General features: G+C 49.6%; 1 protein-coding gene across 1 annotated transcript in view; it reads right to left on the bottom strand.

The window, feature by feature from the left end:
- ca12 (carbonic anhydrase XII) overlaps window positions 1-19,482 on the bottom strand; it is a 108,296-nt gene that overhangs the window by 5,279 nt on the left and 83,535 nt on the right. Inside the window, exons 5-8 of the mRNA XM_052512435.1 lie at window positions 4,339-4,434; window positions 3,841-3,904; window positions 1,530-1,687; window positions 841-967 (exon numbers count right to left, since the gene is read on the bottom strand). Coding sequence (XP_052368395.1) covers window positions 841-967; window positions 1,530-1,687; window positions 3,841-3,904; window positions 4,339-4,434 — 445 coding nt within the window. The remainder of the gene's footprint in view (window positions 1-840; window positions 968-1,529; window positions 1,688-3,840; window positions 3,905-4,338; window positions 4,435-19,482) is intronic.

The following is a 19,482-nucleotide window of genomic DNA, read 5'->3' on the forward strand; positions in this document are numbered from 1 at the left end:
TAGAGATTCTTAAATCCATTGAGAATGCTTCTTAGTCCAGGACTAGGCTTAATCTGTGTCCTGAAACCAGCCCATAGAGTATTAATAGTACTGTGGTAGTATTGTAGTGGTAATGTGGCAGTACAATAGTATCACTGTGGTAGTACGGTAGTAGTATGGTAGTAGTACTGTGGTAGTGCTGTGGAGGTACTGTAGTAGTAATATTCTAGTACTGTAGCAGTACTGTGGTAGTACTGTTCTAGTATTGTATTAGTGCTGTGGTAGTATTGTGGTAGTACTGTACTAGTACTGTGGTAGGAATGTGGTAGTACTGTAGTAGTACTGTAGTAGTACTGTGGTAGGACTGTGGTAGTACTGTAGTAGGACTGTGGTAGTACTGTAGTAGGACTGTGGTAGTACTGTAGTAGGACTGTGTTAGTACTGTACTAGTACTGTGGTAGTACTGTTCTAGTACTGTGGTAGTACTGTTCTAGTACTGTGGTAGTACTGTGGTATTACTGTGGTAGTACTGTACTAGTACTGTACTAGTACTGCGGTAGTACTGTAGTAGTACTGTGATTGTACTAGTACTGTGGTAGTACTGTGGTAGTGCTGTTGTAGTACTGTACCAGCACTGTGGTAGTACCGTTCTAGTACTGTAATAGTACTGTGATAGTACTGTAGTAGTACTGTTCTAGTACTGTGGTAGTGCTGTGGTAGTACTGTGGTAGTACTATGGTAGTACTGTGGTATGGCTGTGGTAGTACTGTAGTAGTGCTGTGGTAGTGCTGTAGTAGCACTGTGGTAGTACTCTAGTAGTACTGTGGTAGTACTGTGGTAGGAGTGTAGCACCATACTCACCCCCCTGGAAAGAGCAGAGCACAACTCTGTTGTCCGTGTACTGTGGTTTCCTGTAGTTGCTGTTCATGGCCACTGGGGCCGACTCCTGTTGGTGGGAGGAGTAGATGGCCGTTGCTAGGGCCAGAAACTAAGGGTACAACAAAACATCTCAGTCACAAAGCGATGTTTCAGACAGAGACAGGGCCAGAGACTAAGGGTAAACTAAGAGACAATTGGTTTATTGTGGTTTCAGATACAGTTATAAATCCATATATGTAATTGTTTTATGTTGCAGGGATAGTCGAGGAAATGAACAAGCGTGACTGACATCAAACCAAGGCCCTTTACTAGCAGAAATCTGTAAGGGCATTACGATGCTTTTGATGTAACTCTGACCCTGATGTTAAAACCCTCAGTGGAGGATACTAGATAGGCCGGCTCCAGTGTGACCCTAAACCGGTCTGATTGAGATGGACTAACCTGTTTGAGTGAGATGGACTAACCTGTTTGAGTGAGATGGACTAACCTGTTTGAGTGAGATGGACTAACCTGTCTGATTGAGATGGACTAACCTGTTTGAGTGAGATGGACTAACCTGTTTGAGTGAGATGGACTAACCTGTTTGAGTGAGGTGGACTAACCTGTTTGAGTGAGATGGACTAACCTGTTTGAGTGAGGTGGACTAACCTGTTTGAGTGAGATGGACTAACCTGTTTGAGTGAGATGGTGACAGGGTTTTTGAACACAGTCCAAAGCACGCTGGGATAGCAGGGGGGAGTGGTCAACGAGCCATCATAACGGTAGTATTCATCCAAGAGTACAGGCAGCAGACTGCGGATGTTGAAGGCTGGGACCTGCACCCTCTGATCTACATGTTCCAATAGAAAGGAATTAAATTGAATATAATGGAATGGAATAGGATGGAATGGAATGGAATAGGATGGAATGGAATGGAATAGAATAGAATAGGATGGAATGGAATAGAATGGAATGGAATGGAGTGGAATGGGATGGAATGGAATGGAATAGGATGGAATGGAGTGGAATGGAATAGGACGGAATGGAATGAAATAGAATGGAATGGAGTGGAATGGGATGGAATGGAATAGGATGGAATGGAATAGAATGGAGTGGAATGGGATGGAATAGGATGGAATGGAATGGAATAGGATGGAATGGAATGGAATGGAATAGGATGGAATGGAATGGAATAGGATGGAATGGAATGGAATGGAATAGGATGGAATTGAATGGAATAGGATGGAATGGAATGGAATGGAATGGAATAGGATGGAATGGAATGGAATAGGATGGAATGGAATGGAATGGAATAGGATGGAATGGAATGGAATGGAATAGGATGGAATGGAATGGAATGGAATAGGATGGAATGGAATGGAGTGGAATGGAATGGAGTGGAATGGGATGGAATAGGATGGAATGGAATGGAATGGAATGGAGTGGAATGGAATGGAATGGAGTGGAATGGAATGGATGGAATGGAATGGAATGGAATAGGATGGAATGGAATGGAATGGAATAGGATGGAATGGAATGGAATATGATGGAATGGAATGGAATAGGATGGAATGGAATGGAATAGGATGGAATGGAATAGGATGGAATGGAATGGAATGGAATAGGATGGAATGGAATGGAATGGAATAGGATGGAATGGAATGGAATAGGATGGAATGGAATAGGATGGAATGGAATAGGATGGAATGGAATAGGATGGAATGGAATAGGATGGAATGGAATAGGATGGAATGGAATGGAATAGGATGGAATGGAATAAGATGGAATGGAATGGAATAGGATGGAATGGAATGGAATGGAATCGGATGGAATGGAATAGGATGGAGTGGAATGGAATAGGATGGAATGGAATAGGGTGGAATAGGATGGAATGGAATATGATGGAATGGAATAGGATGGAATGGAATAGGATGGAATGGAATGGAATAGGATGGAGTGGAATGGAATAGGATGGAATGGAATAGGATGGAATGGAATAGGATTGAATGGAATAGAATGGAATAGGATGCAGTGGAATGGAATGGAATAGGTTGGAATGGAATGAAATAGGATGGAGTGGAATGGAATAGGATGGAATGGAATAGGACGGAATGGAATAGGATGGAATAGGATGGAATGGAATGGAATGGAATAGGATGGAATGGAATGGATTAGGATGGAATGGAATAGGATGGAATGGAATGGAATAGGATGGAATGGAATAGGATGGAATGGAATGGAATAGGATGGAATGGAATGGAATAGGATGGAATGGAATAGGATGGAATGGAATGGAATAGGATGGAATGGAATGGAATAGGATGGAATGGAATAGGATGGAGTGGAATGGAATAGGATGGAATAGGATGGAATGGAATAGGGTGGAATAGGATGGAATGGAATGGAATAGGATGGAATGGAATGGAATAGGATGGAATGTAATAGGATGGAATGGAATGGAATAGAATGGAATAGGATGGAGTGGAATGGAATGGAGTGGAATGGAATGGAATAGGATGGAATGGAATAGGATGGAGTGGAATGGAATAGGATGGAATGGAATAGGATGGAATGGAATGGAATAGAATGGAATAGGATGCAGTGGAATGGAATGGAATAGGATGGAATGGAATGAAATAGGATGGAGTGGAATGGAATAGGATGGAATGGAATAGGACGGAATGGAATAGGATGGAATGGAATAGGATGGAATGGAATGGAATAGAATAGAATGGAATGGAATAGGATGGACTGGAATAGAATTTAATGGAATAGGATGGAATAGAATATAATGGAATAGAATGGAATGGAAAAGGATGGAATATAATATAATTGAATGGAATGGAATAGAACAGAACAGAATGGAATATAATATAATATAATGGAATGGAATACGATGGAATATAATTTAATGGAATGGAAAAGGATGGAATATAATAGAATTGAATGGAATAAAACAGAATGGAATAGAATATAATGGAATTAATGTAGTCTAAAACGCACCTCTGTATTTAATACCATTGATGTACTTGAGGAACTGAGCAAACGCTGGGTTGAATTCCCCGACCTGCAGCAGAGGTACAGTTAGTTAGTGATGCTTACTAATAGACGGTCCCAAATCACTCCCTGTCCCTCCAACTGGCACTATCCCCTTGATGTTTGCAGACTTGTAAGGTGTAAGAATCCAAGAATTATGACCAAGGGGAAAGGGTAAGGAGCAATTTTGGGACTGTCTGAGAGTCTGTAGTGAGCCTCTCGGGTCCTCTCCTCTCCTCTCCTCTCCTCTCCTCTCCTCTCCTCTCCCTCTCCTCCTCTCCTCTCCTCTCCTCTCCTCTCCTCTTCTCTTCTTCGCTCCTCTCTTCTCTTCTTCGCTCATCTCCCCTCCTCTCATCCTGCTACTCTCCTATCTCCTCCTCATCTTCTCTTCTCCTTTCGTCCCTCCTCTCCTCCACTTACTTCCCCTCTCCTTGATGCCCCTACCTCTACCTCTACCCTACTCACCTCTATCAGAACTCCCAGTACAGCCAGGCCGTCTGACTTGTCTGCTGCCACAGAGATGTTGGGGTACTTGTCTGAGTTGAAGAGCACCATATGCATCTGAGGAGAGACATTGGGAGAGATAAGTCAGGATACCCTGTAGCTACAAACACTTATGTCACCATCAGTCACAGGGTAATGTAATTATATATACCCTAACTCTATCTAGTCTAGTTTATCAGGGTAATGTCAGTAGGTATAAATCGATGAACCTAGCCTGGCATGCAGGTGATGGCCCATACATCTGCACTATATACACTATATGCATTCAGAAAGCATTCAGACCCCTTGACTTTTTCCACATTTTGATACGTTGCAGCCTGCATGTATTAAATTGTTAGTTTCCCTCATAAATCTACACACAAAACCCCATAATTAAAAAAGCAAAAATAGTTTTTTAAAATGTATATAAAAAATAAAAATAAATTACATATCCCATTTACATATGTTTTCAGACCCTTTACTCAGTACTTTGTTGAAGCACATTTGGCAGTGATTACAGCCTTGAGTCTTCTTGGGTATGACGCTACAAGCTTGGCACTCTTGTATTTGGGGAGTTTCTCCCATTCTTCTCTGCAGATCCTCTCCAACTCTGTGCGTCGCTGCACAGCTATTTTTGGGTCTCTCCTGAGATGTTAGATCTGGTTCAAGTCTGGGCTCAGGCTGGGCCACTCAAGGACATTCAGTGACTTGTCCTGAAGCCACTCCTGCATTGTCTTGGCTGTGTGCTTGTTGTGCTTTTGGAAGGTGAACCTTCGCCCCAGTCTGAGGTCTTGAGCGCTCTGTAGCAGGTTTTCATCAAGGATCTCTCTGTACTTTGCTCTGTTCATCTTTCTCTCGATCTTGACTAGTCTCCCAGTCCCTGCTGCTGAAAAACATCCCCCACGGTGTGATGCTGCCACCACCATGCTTCACCGTAGGGATGGTGCCAGGTTTCCTCCAGATGTGACACTTGGCATTCAGGCCAAAGAGTTCAAACTTGGTTTCATCAAACCAGAGAATCTTGTTTCTCATGGTCTGAGAATCTTTAGGAGATTTTTGGAGCGAGCTGTCACGTGCCTTTTACTGAGGAATGGCTTCCGTCTGGCCACTCTACCATAAAGGCCTGATTGGTGGAGTGCTGCAGAGATGGCTGTCCTTCTGGAAGGCTCTCCCACTTCCACAGAGAAACTCTGGAGCTCTGTCAGAGTGACCATCGGGTTCTTGGTCACCTCCCTGGCCAAGGCCTTTGTCCCCTGATTGCTCAGTTTGGCCGGGCGGCCAGCTCTAGGAAGAGTCTTGATGGTTCCAAACACTGTGTTATTGGGGACCTTCAATGCTGCAGAAATGCATCGGAAATGCAACTGCTTCTGGATGCAACGTCAGCACAAGAACTGTTCGTAGGGAGCTTCATGAAATGGGTTTCCATGGCCGAGCAGCCGCACACAAGCCTAAGATCACTATGTGCAATGCCAAGCGTCGGCTGGAGTGGTGTACATTTTGCCGCCATTGGTCTCTGGAGCAGTGGAAAGCCTTCCCGGAAGAGTAGGGGATGTTATAGCAGCAAAGGGGGGACCAACTCCATATTAATGCCCTTGATTTTAGAATGAGATGTTTAACGAGCAGGTGTCCACATACTGTTGGTCATGTAGTGAATCTTCTCCTTCCTCACTATAAATAGTCTTGGAGAGAACTATCCATCCATCTTCTCCTTCTCAACTAGTACCTCTTCCCTGCAGACCATCATCATAGTCTTGGAGAGGACTATCCATCCATCTTCTCCTTCTCAACTAGTACCTCTTCCCTGCAGACCATCATCATAGTCTTGAGAGGACTATCCATCCATCTTCTCCTTCTCAACTAGTACCTCTTCCTGCAGACCATCATCATAGTCTTGGAGAGGACTATCCATCCATCTTCTCCTTCTCAATTAGTACCTCTTCCCTGCAGACCATCATCATAGTCTTGGAGAGGACTATCCATCCATCTTCTCCTTCTCAACTTGTACCTCTTCCCTGTAGACCATCATCATAGTCTTGGAGAGTCCAGTCAGTGTGTGTGGGTAGAGTCCAGACAGTGTGTGTGGGTAGAGTCCAGTCAGTGTGTGGGTAGAGTCCAGTCAGTGTGTGGGTAGAGTCCAGTCAGTGTGTGTGGGTAGAGTCCAGTCAGTGTGTGTGGGTAGAGTCCAGTCAGTGTGTGGATAGAGTCCAGTCAGTGTGTGGGTAGAGTCCAGTCAGTGTGTGGGTAGAGTCCAGTCAGTGTGTGTGGGTAGAGTCCAGTCAGTGTGTGTGGGTAGAGTCCAGTCAGTGTGGGTGGGTAGAGTCCAGTCAGTGTGTGGGTAGAGTCCAGTCAGTGTGTGGGTAGAGTCCAGTCAGTGTGTGGGTAGAGTCCAGTCAGTGTGTGTGGGTAGAGTCCAATCAGTGTGGGTGGGTAGAGTCCAGTCAGTGTGTGGGTAGAGTCCAGTCAGTGTGTGGGTAGAGTCCAGTCAGTGTGTGGGTAGAGTCAGTGTGTGGGTAGAGTCCAGTCAGTGTGTGGGTAGAGTCCAGTCAGTGTGTGTGGGTAGAGTCCAATCAGTGTGGGTGGGTAGAGTCCAGTCAGTGTGTGGGTAGAGTCCAGTCAGTGTGTGTGGGTAGAGTCAGTGTGTGGGTAGAGTCCAGTCAGTGTGTGGGTAGAGTCCAGACAGTGTGTGGGTAGAGTCCAGTCAGTGTGTGTGGGTAGAGTCCAGACAGTGTGTGGGTAGAGTCCAGTCAGTGTGTGGGTAGAGTCCAGTCAGTGTGTGGGTAGAGTCCAGTCAGAGTGTGTGGGTAGAGTCCAGTCAGAGTGTGTGGGTAGAGTCCAGTCAGAGTGTGTGGGTAGAGTCCAGACAGTGTGTGTGGGTAGAGTCCAGACAGTGTGTGTGGGTAGAGTCCAGTCAGTGTGTGTGGGTAGAGTCCAGTCAGTGTGTGGGTAGAGTCCAGACAGTGTGTGTGGGTAGAGTCCAGTCAGTGTGTGTGGGTAGAGTCCAGTCAGTGTGTGTGGGTAGAGTCCAGTCAGTGTGTGTGGGTAGAGTCCAGTCAGAGTGTGTGGGTAGAGTCCAGACAGTGTGTGTGGGTAGAGTCCAGTCAGAGTGTGTGGGTAGAGTCCAGTCAGTGTGTGTGGGTAGAGTCCAGACAGTGTGTGGGTAGAGTCCAGTCAGAGTGTGTGGGTAGAGTCCAGTCAGTGTGTGTGGGTAGAGTCCAGTCAGTGTGTGTGGGTAGAGTCCAGTCAGTGTGTGTGGGTAGAGTCCAGCCAGCGTGTGTGGGCAGAGTCCAGTCAGCGTGTGTGGGTAGAGTCCAGACAGAGTGTGTGGGTAGAGTCCAGTCAGTGTGTGTGGGTAGAGTCCAGTCAGTGTGTGTGGGTAGAGTCCAGTCAGAGTGTGTGGGTAGAGTCCAGTCAGTGTGTGTGGGTAGAGTCCAGTCAGTGTGTGGGTAGAGTCCAGTCAGAGTGTGTGGGTAGAGTCCAGTCAGTGTGTGTGGGTAGAGTCCAGTCAGTGTGTGTGGGTAGAGTCCAGTCAGTGTGTGGGTAGAGTCCAGTCAGTGTGTGTGGATAGAGTCCAGTCAGTGTGTGTGGGTAGAGTCCAGTCAGTGTGTGCGGATAGAGTCCAGTCAGTGTGTGTGGGTAGAGTCCAGTCAGTGTGTGGGTAGAGTCCAGTCAGTGTGTGTGGGTAGAGTCCAGACAGTGTGTGTGGGTAGAGTCCAGTCAGTGTGTGGGTAGAGTCCAGTCAGTGTGTGGGTAGAGTCCAGTCAGTGTGTGTGGGTAGAGTCCAGTCAGTGTGTGTGGGTAGAGTCCAGTCAGTGTGTGGATAGAGTCCAGTCAGTGTGTGGGTAGAGTCCAGTCAGTGTGTGGGTAGAGTCCAGTCAGTGTGTGTGGGTAGAGTCCAGTCAGTGTGTGTGGGTAGAGTCCAGTCAGTGTGGGTGGGTAGAGTCCAGTCAGTGTGTGGGTAGAGTCCAGTCAGTGTGTGGGTAGAGTCCAGTCAGTGTGTGGGTAGAGTCCAGTCAGTGTGTGTGGGTAGAGTCCAATCAGTGTGGGTGGGTAGAGTCCAGTCAGTGTGTGGGTAGAGTCCAGTCAGTGTGTGGGTAGAGTCCAGTCAGTGTGTGTGGGTAGAGTCAGTGTGTGGGTAGAGTCCAGTCAGTGTGAGGGTAGAGTCCAGACAGTGTGTGGGTAGAGTCCAGTCAGTGTGTGTGGGTAGAGTCCAGACAGTGTGTGGGTAGAGTCCAGTCAGTGTGTGGGTAGAGTCCAGTCAGAGTGTGTGGGTAGAGTCCAGTCAGAGTGTGTGGGTAGAGTCCAGTCAGAGTGTGTGGGTAGAGTCCAGACAGTGTGTGTGGGTAGAGTCCAGACAGTGTGTGTGGGTAGAGTCCAGTCAGTGTGTGTGGGTAGAGTCCAGTCAGTGTGTGGGTAGAGTCCAGACAGTGTGTGTGGGTAGAGTCCAGTCAGTGTGTGTGGGTAGAGTCCAGTCAGTGTGTGTGGGTAGAGTCCAGTCAGTGTGTGTGGGTAGAGTCCAGTCAGAGTGTGTGGGTAGAGTCCAGACAGTGTGTGTGGGTAGAGTCCAGTCAGAGTGTGTGGGTAGAGTCCAGTCAGTGTGTGTGGGTAGAGTCCAGACAGTGTGTGGGTAGAGTCCAGTCAGAGTGTGTGGGTAGAGTCCAGTCAGTGTGTGGGTAGAGTCCAGTCAGTGTGTGTGGGTAGAGTCAGTGTGTGGGTAGAGTCCAGTCAGTGTGTGGGTAGAGTCCAGACAGTGTGTGGGTAGAGTCCAGTCAGTGTGTGTGGGTAGAGTCCAGACAGTGTGTGGGTAGAGTCCAGTCAGTGTGTGGGTAGAGTCCAGTCAGTGTGTGGGTAGAGTCCAGTCAGAGTGTGTGGGTAGAGTCCAGTCAGAGTGTGTGGGTAGAGTCCAGTCAGAGTGTGTGGGTAGAGTCCAGACAGTGTGTGTGGGTAGAGTCCAGACAGTGTGTGTGGGTAGAGTCCAGTCAGTGTGTGTGGGTAGAGTCCAGTCAGTGTGTGGGTAGAGTCCAGACAGTGTGTGTGGGTAGAGTCCAGTCAGTGTGTGTGGGTAGAGTCCAGTCAGTGTGTGTGGGTAGAGTCCAGTCAGTGTGTGTGGGTAGAGTCCAGTCAGAGTGTGTGGGTAGAGTCCAGACAGTGTGTGTGGGTAGAGTCCAGTCAGAGTGTGTGGGTAGAGTCCAGTCAGTGTGTGTGGGTAGAGTCCAGACAGTGTGTGGGTAGAGTCCAGTCAGAGTGTGTGGGTAGAGTCCAGTCAGAGTGTGTGGGTAGAGTCCAGTCAGAGTGTGTGGGTAGAGTCCAGACAGTGTGTGTGGGTAGAGTCCAGACAGTGTGTGTGGGTAGAGTCCAGTCAGTGTGTGTGGGTAGAGTCCAGTCAGTGTGTGGGTAGAGTCCAGACAGTGTGTGTGGGTAGAGTCCAGTCAGTGTGTGTGGGTAGAGTCCAGTCAGTGTGTGTGGGTAGAGTCCAGTCAGTGTGTGTGGGTAGAGTCCAGTCAGAGTGTGTGGGTAGAGTCCAGACAGTGTGTGTGGGTAGAGTCCAGTCAGAGTGTGTGGGTAGAGTCCAGTCAGTGTGTGTGGGTAGAGTCCAGACAGTGTGTGGGTAGAGTCCAGTCAGAGTGTGTGGGTAGAGTCCAGTCAGTGTGTGGGTAGAGTCCAGTCAGTGTGTGTGGGTAGAGTCAGTGTGTGGGTAGAGTCCAGTCAGTGTGTGGGTAGAGTCCAGACAGTGTGTGGGTAGAGTCCAGTCAGTGTGTGTGGGTAGAGTCCAGACAGTGTGTGGGTAGAGTCCAGTCAGTGTGTGGGTAGAGTCCAGTCAGTGTGGGTAGAGTCCAGTCAGAGTGTGTGGGTAGAGTCCAGTCAGAGTGTGTGGGTAGAGTCCAGTCAGAGTGTGTGGGTAGAGTCCAGACAGTGTGTGTGGGTAGAGTCCAGACAGTGTGTGTGGGTAGAGTCCAGTCAGTGTGTGTGGGTAGAGTCCAGTCAGTGTGTGGGTAGAGTCCAGACAGTGTGTGTGGGTAGAGTCCAGTCAGTGTGTGTGGGTAGAGTCCAGTCAGTGTGTGTGGGTAGAGTCCAGTCAGTGTGTGTGGGTAGAGTCCAGTCAGAGTGTGTGGGTAGAGTCCAGACAGTGTGTGTGGGTAGAGTCCAGTCAGAGTGTGTGGGTAGAGTCCAGTCAGTGTGTGTGGGTAGAGTCCAGACAGTGTGTGGGTAGAGTCCAGTCAGAGTGTGTGGGTAGAGTCCAGTCAGTGTGTGTGGGTAGAGTCCAGTCAGTGTGTGTGGGTAGAGTCCAGTCAGTGTGTGTGGGTAGAGTCCAGTCAGAGTGTGTGGGTAGAGTCCAGACAGTGTGTGTGGGTAGAGTCCAGTCAGAGTGTGTGGGTAGAGTCCAGTCAGTGTGTGTGGGTAGAGTCCAGTCAGTGTGTGTGGGTAGAGTCCAGTCAGAGTGTGTGGGTAGAGTCCAGTCAGTGTGTGTGGGTAGAGTCCAGTCAGTGTGTGGGTAGAGTCCAGTCAGAGTGTGTGGGTAGAGTCCAGTCAGTGTGTGGGTAGAGTCCAGTCAGTGTGTGTGGGTAGAGTCCAGTCAGTGTGTGGGTAGAGTCCAGTCAGTGTGTGTGGATAGAGTCCAGTCAGTGTGTGTGGGTAGAGTCCAGTCAGTGTGTGCGGATAGAGTCCAGTCAGTGTGTGTGGGTAGAGTCCAGTCAGTGTGTGGGTAGAGTCCAGTCAGTGTGTGTGGGTAGAGTCCAGACAGTGTGTGTGGGTAGAGTCCAGTCAGTGTGTGGGTAGAGTCCAGTCAGTGTGTGGGTAGAGTCCAGTCAGTGTGTGTGGGTAGAGTCCAGTCAGTGTGTGTGGGTAGAGTCCAGTCAGTGTGTGGATAGAGTCCAGTCAGTGTGTGGGTAGAGTCCAGTCAGTGTGTGGGTAGAGTCCAGTCAGTGTGTGTGGGTAGAGTCCAGTCAGTGTGTGTGGGTAGAGTCCAGTCAGTGTGGGTGGGTAGAGTCCAGTCAGTGTGTGGGTAGAGTCCAGTCAGTGTGTGGGTAGAGTCCAGTCAGTGTGTGGGTAGAGTCCAGTCAGTGTGTGTGGGTAGAGTCCAATCAGTGTGGGTGGGTAGAGTCCAGTCAGTGTGTGGGTAGAGTCCAGTCAGTGTGTGGGTAGAGTCCAGTCAGTGTGTGTGGGTAGAGTCAGTGTGTGGGTAGAGTCCAGTCAGTGTGAGGGTAGAGTCCAGACAGTGTGTGGGTAGAGTCCAGTCAGTGTGTGTGGGTAGAGTCCAGACAGTGTGTGGGTAGAGTCCAGTCAGTGTGTGGGTAGAGTCCAGTCAGAGTGTGTGGGTAGAGTCCAGTCAGAGTGTGTGGGTAGAGTCCAGTCAGAGTGTGTGGGTAGAGTCCAGACAGTGTGTGTGGGTAGAGTCCAGACAGTGTGTGTGGGTAGAGTCCAGTCAGTGTGTGTGGGTAGAGTCCAGTCAGTGTGTGGGTAGAGTCCAGACAGTGTGTGTGGGTAGAGTCCAGTCAGTGTGTGTGGGTAGAGTCCAGTCAGTGTGTGTGGGTAGAGTCCAGTCAGTGTGTGGGTAGAGTCCAGTCAGAGTGTGTGGGTAGAGTCCAGACAGTGTGTGTGGGTAGAGTCCAGTCAGAGTGTGTGGGTAGAGTCCAGTCAGTGTGTGTGGGTAGAGTCCAGACAGTGTGTGGGTAGAGTCCAGTCAGAGTGTGTGGGTAGAGTCCAGTCAGTGTGTGGGTAGAGTCCAGACAGTGTGTGTGGGTAGAGTCCAGTCAGTGTGTGTGGGTAGAGTCCAGTCAGTGTGTGTGGGTAGAGTCCAGTCAGTGTGTGTGGGTAGAGTACAGTCAGTGTGTGTGGGTAGAGTCCAGTCAGTGTGTGTGGGTAGAGTCCAGTCAGAGTGTGTGGGTAGAGTCCAGACAGTGTGTGTGGGTAGAGTCCAGTCAGAGTGTGTGGGCAGAGTCCAGTCAGTGTGTGTGGGTAGAGTCCAGTCAGTGTGTGTGGGTAGAGTCCAGTCAGAGTGTGTGGGTAGAGTCCAGTCAGTGTGTGTGGGTAGAGTCCAGTCAGTGTGTGGGTAGAGTCCAGTCAGAGTGTGTGGGTAGAGTCCAGTCAGTGTGTGTGGGTAGAGTCCAGTCAGTGTGTGTGGGTAGAGTCCAGTCAGTGTGTGGGTAGAGTCCAGTCAGTGTGTGGATAGAGTCCAGTCAGTGTGTGTGGGTAGAGTCCAGTCAGTGTGTGTGGATAGAGTCCAGTCAGTGTGTGTGGGTAGAGTCCAGTCAGTGTGTGGGTAGAGTCCAGTCAGTGTGTGGGTAGAGTCCAGTCAGTGTGTGTGGATAGAGTCCAGTCAGTGTGTGTGGGTAGAGTCCAGTCAGTGTGTGGGTAGAGTCCAGTCAGTGTGTGTGGGTAGAGTCCAGACAGTGTGTGTGGGTAGAGTCCAGTCAGTGTGTGGGTAGAGTCCAGTCAGTGTGTGTGGGTAGAGTCCAGTCAGTGTGTGGGTAGAGTCCAGTCAGAGTGTGTGGGTAGAGTCCAGTCAGTGTGTGGGTAGAGTCCAGTCAGTGTGTGTGGGTAGAGTCCAGTCAGTGTGTGTGGGTAGAGTCCAGTCAGTGTGTGGGCAGAGTCCAGTCAGAGTGTGTGGGTAGAGTCCAGACAGTGTGTGTGGGTAGAGTCCAGACAGTGTGTGTGGGTAGAGTCCAGTCAGTGTGTGTGGGTAGAGTCCAGACAGTGTGTGGGTAGAGTCCAGTCAGTGTGTGTGGGTAGAGTCCAGTCAGTGTGTGGGTAGAGTCCAGACAGTGTGTGTGGGTAGAGTCCAGTCAGTGTGTGGGTAGAGTCCAGACAGTGTGTGGGTAGAGTCCAGTCAGTGTGTGGGTAGAGTCCAGACAGTGTGTGGGTAGAGTCCAGTCAGTGTGTGGGTAGAGTCCAGTCAGTGTGTGTGGGTAGAGTCCAGTCAGAGTGTGTGGGTAGAGTCCAGACAGTGTGTGTGGGTAGAGTCCAGTCAGTGTGTGTGGGTAGAGTCCAGACAGTGTGTGTGGGTAGAGTCCAGTCAGTGTGTGGGTAGAGTCCAGTCAGTGTGTGTGGGTAGAGTCCAGTCAGTGTGTGGGTAGAGTCCAGTCAGAGTGTGTGGGTAGAGTCCAGTCAGTGTGTGGGTAGAGTCCAGTCAGTGTGTGTGGGTAGAGTCCAGTCAGTGTGTGTGGGTAGAGTCCAGTCAGTGTGTGTGGGTAGAGTCCAGACAGTGTGTGTGGGTAGAGTCCAGTCAGTGTGTGGGTAGAGTCCAGTCAGTGTGTGTGGGTAGAGTCCAGTCAGTGTGTGGGTAGAGTCCAGTCAGAGTGTGTGGGTAGAGTCCAGTCAGTGTGTGGGTAGAGTCCAGTCAGTGTGTGTGGGTAGAGTCCAGTCAGTGTGTGTGGGTAGAGTCCAGTCAGTGTGTGGGTAGAGTCCAGTCAGAGTGTGTGGGTTAGGGTTCTTCTGTAGCTCAGTTGGTAGAGCATGGCGCTTGTAACGCCAGGGAAGTGGGTTCAATCCCGGGACCACCCATACGTAGAATGTATGCACACATGACTGTAAGTCGCTTTGGATAAAAGCGTCTGCTAAATGGCATATATTATTATTATTATATTAGAGTCCAGACAGTGTGTGTGGGTAGAGTCCAGTCAGTGTGTGGATAGAGTCCAGTCAGTGTGTGTGGGTAGAGTCCAATCAGTGTGGGTGGGTAGAGTCCAGTCAGTGTGTGGGTAGAGTCCAGTCAGTGTGTGGGTAGAGTCCAGTCAGTGTGTGGGTAGAGTCCAGACAGTGTGTGTGGGTAGAGTCCAGTCAGTGTGTGGGTAGAGTCCAGACAGTGTGTGGGTAGAGTCCAGTCAGTGTGTGGGTAGAGTCCAGTCAGTGTGTGTGGGTAGAGTCCAGTCAGAGTGTGTGGGTAGAGTCCAGAGAGTGTGTGTGGGTAGAGTCCAGTCAGTGTGTGTGGGTAGAGTCCAGTCAGAGTGTGTGGGTAGAGTCCAGTCAGTGTGTGTGGGTAGAGTCCAGTCAGTGTGTGTGGGTAGAGTCCAGTCAGTGTGTGGGTAGAGTCCAGTCAGAGTGTGTGGGTAGAGTCCAGTCAGTGTGTGGGTAGAGTCCAGTCAGTGTGTGTGGGTAGAGTCCAGTCAGTGTGTGTGGGTAGAGTCCAGACAGTGTGTGGGTAGAGTCCAGTCAGTGTGTGTGGGTAGAGTCCAGTCAGTGTGTGGGTAGAGTCCAGTCAGTGTGTGGGTAGAGTCAGACAGTGTGTGTGGGTAGAGTCCAGTCAGTGTGGGTAGAGTCCAGACAGTGTGTGGGTAGAGTCCAGTCAGTGTGTGTGGGTAGAGTCCAGACAGTGTGTGTGGGTAGAGTCCAGTCAGTGTGTGGGTAGATTCATCTGATTCACATTTGGAGGTCCTACCTCCATTCCCTTATTTCTAATTGCATTGCATTTAGACATGACAATGAAAAGCAAACATTTTAAAAATACTTCACAGTGAACCCGCCCATTGCAGTCTCTCATTTTCCACCAAAGATTAACTGAATCATAAAAGAGTTCTACATACTGTCATTCATGGTTCTCATCTACAGACATTCTGTCATTCATGGTTCTCATCTATAGACTGGAAAGAATGGATGAAGGTTCTCTGTCTTGATCCACAGAGCTAGACGATACACCTTCTGATAGTTCTGTCTTGAACCACAGAGCTAGACGATACACCTTCTAATGGTTCTCTGTCTTGAACCACAGAGCTAGACGATACATCTTCTAATGGTTCTCTGTCTTGATCCACAGAGCTAGACGATACACCTTCTAATGGTTCTCTGTCTTGATCCACAGAGCTAGACGATACACCTAATAGTTCTCTGTCTTGAACCACAGAGCTAGACGATACATCTTCTAATGGTTCTCTGTCTTGATCCACAGAGCTAGACGATACACCTTCTAATGGTTCTCTGTCTTGATCCACAGAGCTAGACGATACACCTTCTAATGGTTCTCTGTCTTGAACCACAGAGCTAGACGATACATCTTCTAATGGTTCTCTGTCTTGATCCACAGAGCTAGACGATACACCTTCTGATAGTTCTGTCTTGAACCACAGAGCTAGACGATACACCTTCTAATGGTTCTCTGTCTTGAACCACAGAGCTAGACGATACATCTTCTGATAGTTCTGTCTTGATCCACAGAGCTAGACGATACACCTTCTGATAGTTCTGTCTTGATCCACAGAGCTAGACGATACACCTTCTAATGGTTCTCTGTCTTGATCCACAGAGCTAGACGATACACCTTCTGATAGTTCTCTGTCTTGAACCACAGAGCTAGACGATACATCTTCTGATAGTTCTGTCTTGATCCACAGAGCTAGACGATACACCTTCTGATAGTTCTGTCTTGAACCACAGAGCTAGACGATACACCTTCTAATGGTTCTCTGTCTTGATCCACAGAGCTAGACGATACACCTTCTAATGGTTCTCTGTCTTGATCCACAGAGCTAGACGATACATCTTCTAATGGTTCTCTGTCTTGATCCACAGAGCTAGACGATACACCTTCTAATGGTTCTCTGTCTTGATCCACAGAGCTAGACGATACACCTTCTAATGGTTCTCTGTCTTGATCCACAGAGCTAGACGATACACCTTCTAATGGTTCTCTGTCTTGATCCACAGAGCTAGACGATACACCTTCTGATAGTTCTGTCTTGAACCACAGAGCTAGACGATACATCTTCTAATGCATATTGTTTCTCCCTGTTTACAGTTTATTTAAATTGTAATGTTCTGAGAGTCTAAAACCAGAACGGAGCACAGATTCCTTCACTGGAATCTAGATATAGATAGTGATGATGTCATCCAAACCACACAGACCAGACTCTAACTGAGTGTTCAATTATACTATAAAATGGAAGATGCACAATAAGCTGGTTTTCTAACTGTTGAATGGGGAAAGGGTGTGTTCCTCAAAATGCACAGCTGACTACCACTTGGGCCACTTGATGTTGAGAGAAATAGGACAGAGATTTACAGACAGACAGGCGGTCAGCTCTCTGAAACTCCCTCAGCTGTAGTCTGGACAGAAGGCCAGCGTGAGTGTGTGTGTGTGTGTGTGTGTTGTTGTGAGGGTGTGTGTTGTTGTGAGGGGTGTGTGTGTTGTGAGGGTGTGTGTGTGTGTGTTGACCCTGTGTTAATTATATTATGGGAAGACTTCAAAGGGCTGTCTGTGTGTGTGTGTGTGTGTGTGTGTGTGTGTGTGTGTGTGTGTGTGTGTGTGTGTGTGTGTGTGTGTGTGTGTGTGTGTGTGTGTGTGTGTGTGTGTGTGTGTGTGTGTGTGTGTGTGTGTGTGTGTGTGTGTGTGCGTGTGTGTGTGTGTGTGTGTGTGTGTGTGTCTGTGTGTTGTGAGTGGTGGTGTTAATGGCTCCAGTCTCTGTACCCATTAAATGTCAGCAGCTGAAGTCACTGGCTTTCACATAATTAGTCTGAGCCATCAAACTGTCCAGAACGCTGAAGGCCACCTGGTGGTCAACTTTCCAAAGTTCCCCGCTCCTCTGCAAACTCCACTGGCTTTCCAGTCGAAGCCCACATCCACTTCCAGACCATGGTACATGCCTACGGAGCAGCAAGAGGCGCGGCCCTTCCCTACCTGCAGGCTATGCTAAAACCCTACACCCCAACCAGAGCCCTCCGTTCTGCCACCTCTGGTCTCTTGAACCAGAGGTGGCTCCCTCAGCCCAGTCTAAGCTCTCATCTATCCTGCCACCCCAATGGTGTCGCCATCTTCCCCCTGAAGCTAGGACAGCAGAGTCCATCTTCCCCCTGAAGCTAGGACAGCAGAGTCCATCTTCCCCCTGAAGCTAGGACAGCAGAGTCCCTGTCCATCTTCCCCTGAAGCTAGGACAGCAGAGTCCCTGTCCATCTTCCCCTGAAGCTAGGACAGCAGAGTCCATCTTCCCCCTGAAGCTAGGACAGCAGAGTCCCTGTCCATCTTCCCCTGAAGCTAGGACAGCAGAGTCCATCTTCCCCCTGAAGCTAGGACAGCAGAGTCCATTCCCATCTTCTGAAAACATCTGAAACCTCTTCAACGTGTATCTTAAATAAGATCTCAGTCAGTCTTATCCCCTGTAGGTCTCTGTCCCAGCTGTAGGTCTCTACCCCAGCTGTATGTCTCTACCCCAGCTGTAGGTCTCTACCCCAGCTGTAGGTCTCTACCCCAGCTGTAGGTCTCTGTCCCAGCTGTAGGTCTCTACCCCAGCTGTAGGTCTCTACCCCAACTGTAGGTCTCTGTCCCAGCTGTAGGTCTCTACCCCAGCTGTAGGTCTCTACCCTAGCTGTAGGTCTCTGCCCCAGCTGTAGGTCTCTACCCCAGCTGTAGGTCTCTACCCCAGCTGTAGGTCTCTGTCCCAGCTGTAGGTCTCTGTCCCAGCTGTAGGTCTCTACCCCAGCTGTAGGTCTCTGTCCCAGCTGTAGGTCTCTACCCCAGCTGTAGGTCTCTACCCCAGCTGTAGGTCTCTGTCCCAGCTGTAGGTCTCTACCCCAGCTGTAGGTCTCTACCCCAGCTGTAGGTCTCTGTCCCAGCTGTAGGTCTCTACCCCAGCTGTAGGTCTCTACCCCAACTGTAGGTCTCTACCCCAGCTGTAGGTCTCTGTCCCAGCTGTAGGTCTCTACCCCAGCTGTAGGTCTCTACCCCAGCTGTAGGTCTCTACCCCAGCTGTAGGTCTCTACCCCAGCTGTAGGTCTCTGTCCCAGCTGTAGGTCTCTACCCCAGCTGTAGGTCTCTACCCCAGCTGTAGGTCTCTGTCCCAGCTGTAGGTCTCAACCCCAGCTGTAGGTCTCAACCCCAGCTGTAGGTCTCTACCCCAGCTGTAGGTCTCTACCCCAGCTGTAGGTCTCTGTCCCAGCTGTAGGTCTCTACCCCAGCTGTAGGTCTCTGTCCCAGCTGTAGGTCTCAACCCCAGCTGTAGGTCTCTACCCCAGCAGTAGGTCTCTACCACAGCTGTAGGTCTCTACCCCAGCTGTAGGTCTCTGTCCCAGCTGTAGGTCTCAACCCCAGCTGTAGGTCTCTACCCCAGCAGTAGGTCTCTACCACAGCTGTAGGTCTCTACCCCAGCTGTAGGTCTCTACCACAGCTGTAGGTCTCTACACCAGCTGTAGGTCTCTACCCCAGCTGTAGGTCTGTCCCTGCTGTAGGTCTCTACCCCAGCTGTAGGTCTGTACCAGCTGTAGGTCTGTCCCAGCTGTAGGTCTCTACCCCAGCTGTAGGTCTCTACCCCAGCTGTAGGTCTCTACCCCAGCAGTAGGTCTGTCCCAGCTGTAGGTCTGTCCCAGCTGTAGGTCTCTACCCCAGCTGTAGGTCTCTACCCCAGCTGTAGGTCTCTACCCCAGCAGTAGGTCTGTCCCAGCTGTAGGTCTCTACCCAGACTGTAGGTCTCTACCCCAGCAGTAGGTCTGTCCCAGCTGTAGGTCTCTACCCAGACTGTAGGTCTCTACCCCAGCAGTAGGTCTGTCCCAGCTGTAGGTCTCTACCCAGACTGTAGGTCTCTACCCCAGCTGTAGGTCTCTACCCCAGCTGTAGGTCTCTACCCAGACTGTAGGTCTCTACCCCAGCTGTAGGTCTCTACCCCAGCTGTAGGTCTGTCCCAGCTGTAGGTCTGTCCCATTTACATTTACATTTACATTTAAGTCATTTAGCAGACGCTCTTATCCAGAGCGACTTACAAATTGGTGCATTCACCTTATGACATCCAGTGGAACAGCCACTTTACAATAGTGCATCTAAATCTTTTAAGGGGGGTGAGAAGGATTACTTTAGGTCTCTACCCAGACTGTAGGTCTCTACCCCAACTGTAGGTCTCTACCCCAACTGTAGGTCTCTACCCCAGCTGCAGGTCTCTGAACCAGCTGTAGGTCTCTACCCCAGCTGTAGGTCTCTAACCCAGCTGTAGGTCTCTAACCCAGCTGTAGGTCTCTGTCCCAGCTGTAGGTCTCTACCCCAGCTGTAGGTCTCTACCCCAGCTGTAGGTCTCTGTCCCAGCTGTAGGTCTCTACCCCAGCTGTAGGTCTCTACCCCAACTGTAGGTCTCTACCCCAGCTGTAGGTCTCTGTCCCAGCTGTAGGTCTCAACCCCAGCTGTAGGTCTCTACCCCAGCTGTAGGTCTCTACCCCAGC

This window comes from Oncorhynchus keta, unplaced genomic scaffold (assembly GCF_023373465.1).
Source record: "Oncorhynchus keta strain PuntledgeMale-10-30-2019 unplaced genomic scaffold, Oket_V2 Un_contig_833_pilon_pilon, whole genome shotgun sequence".
NCBI classification, from domain to species: Eukaryota; Metazoa; Chordata; class Actinopteri; order Salmoniformes; family Salmonidae; genus Oncorhynchus; species Oncorhynchus keta.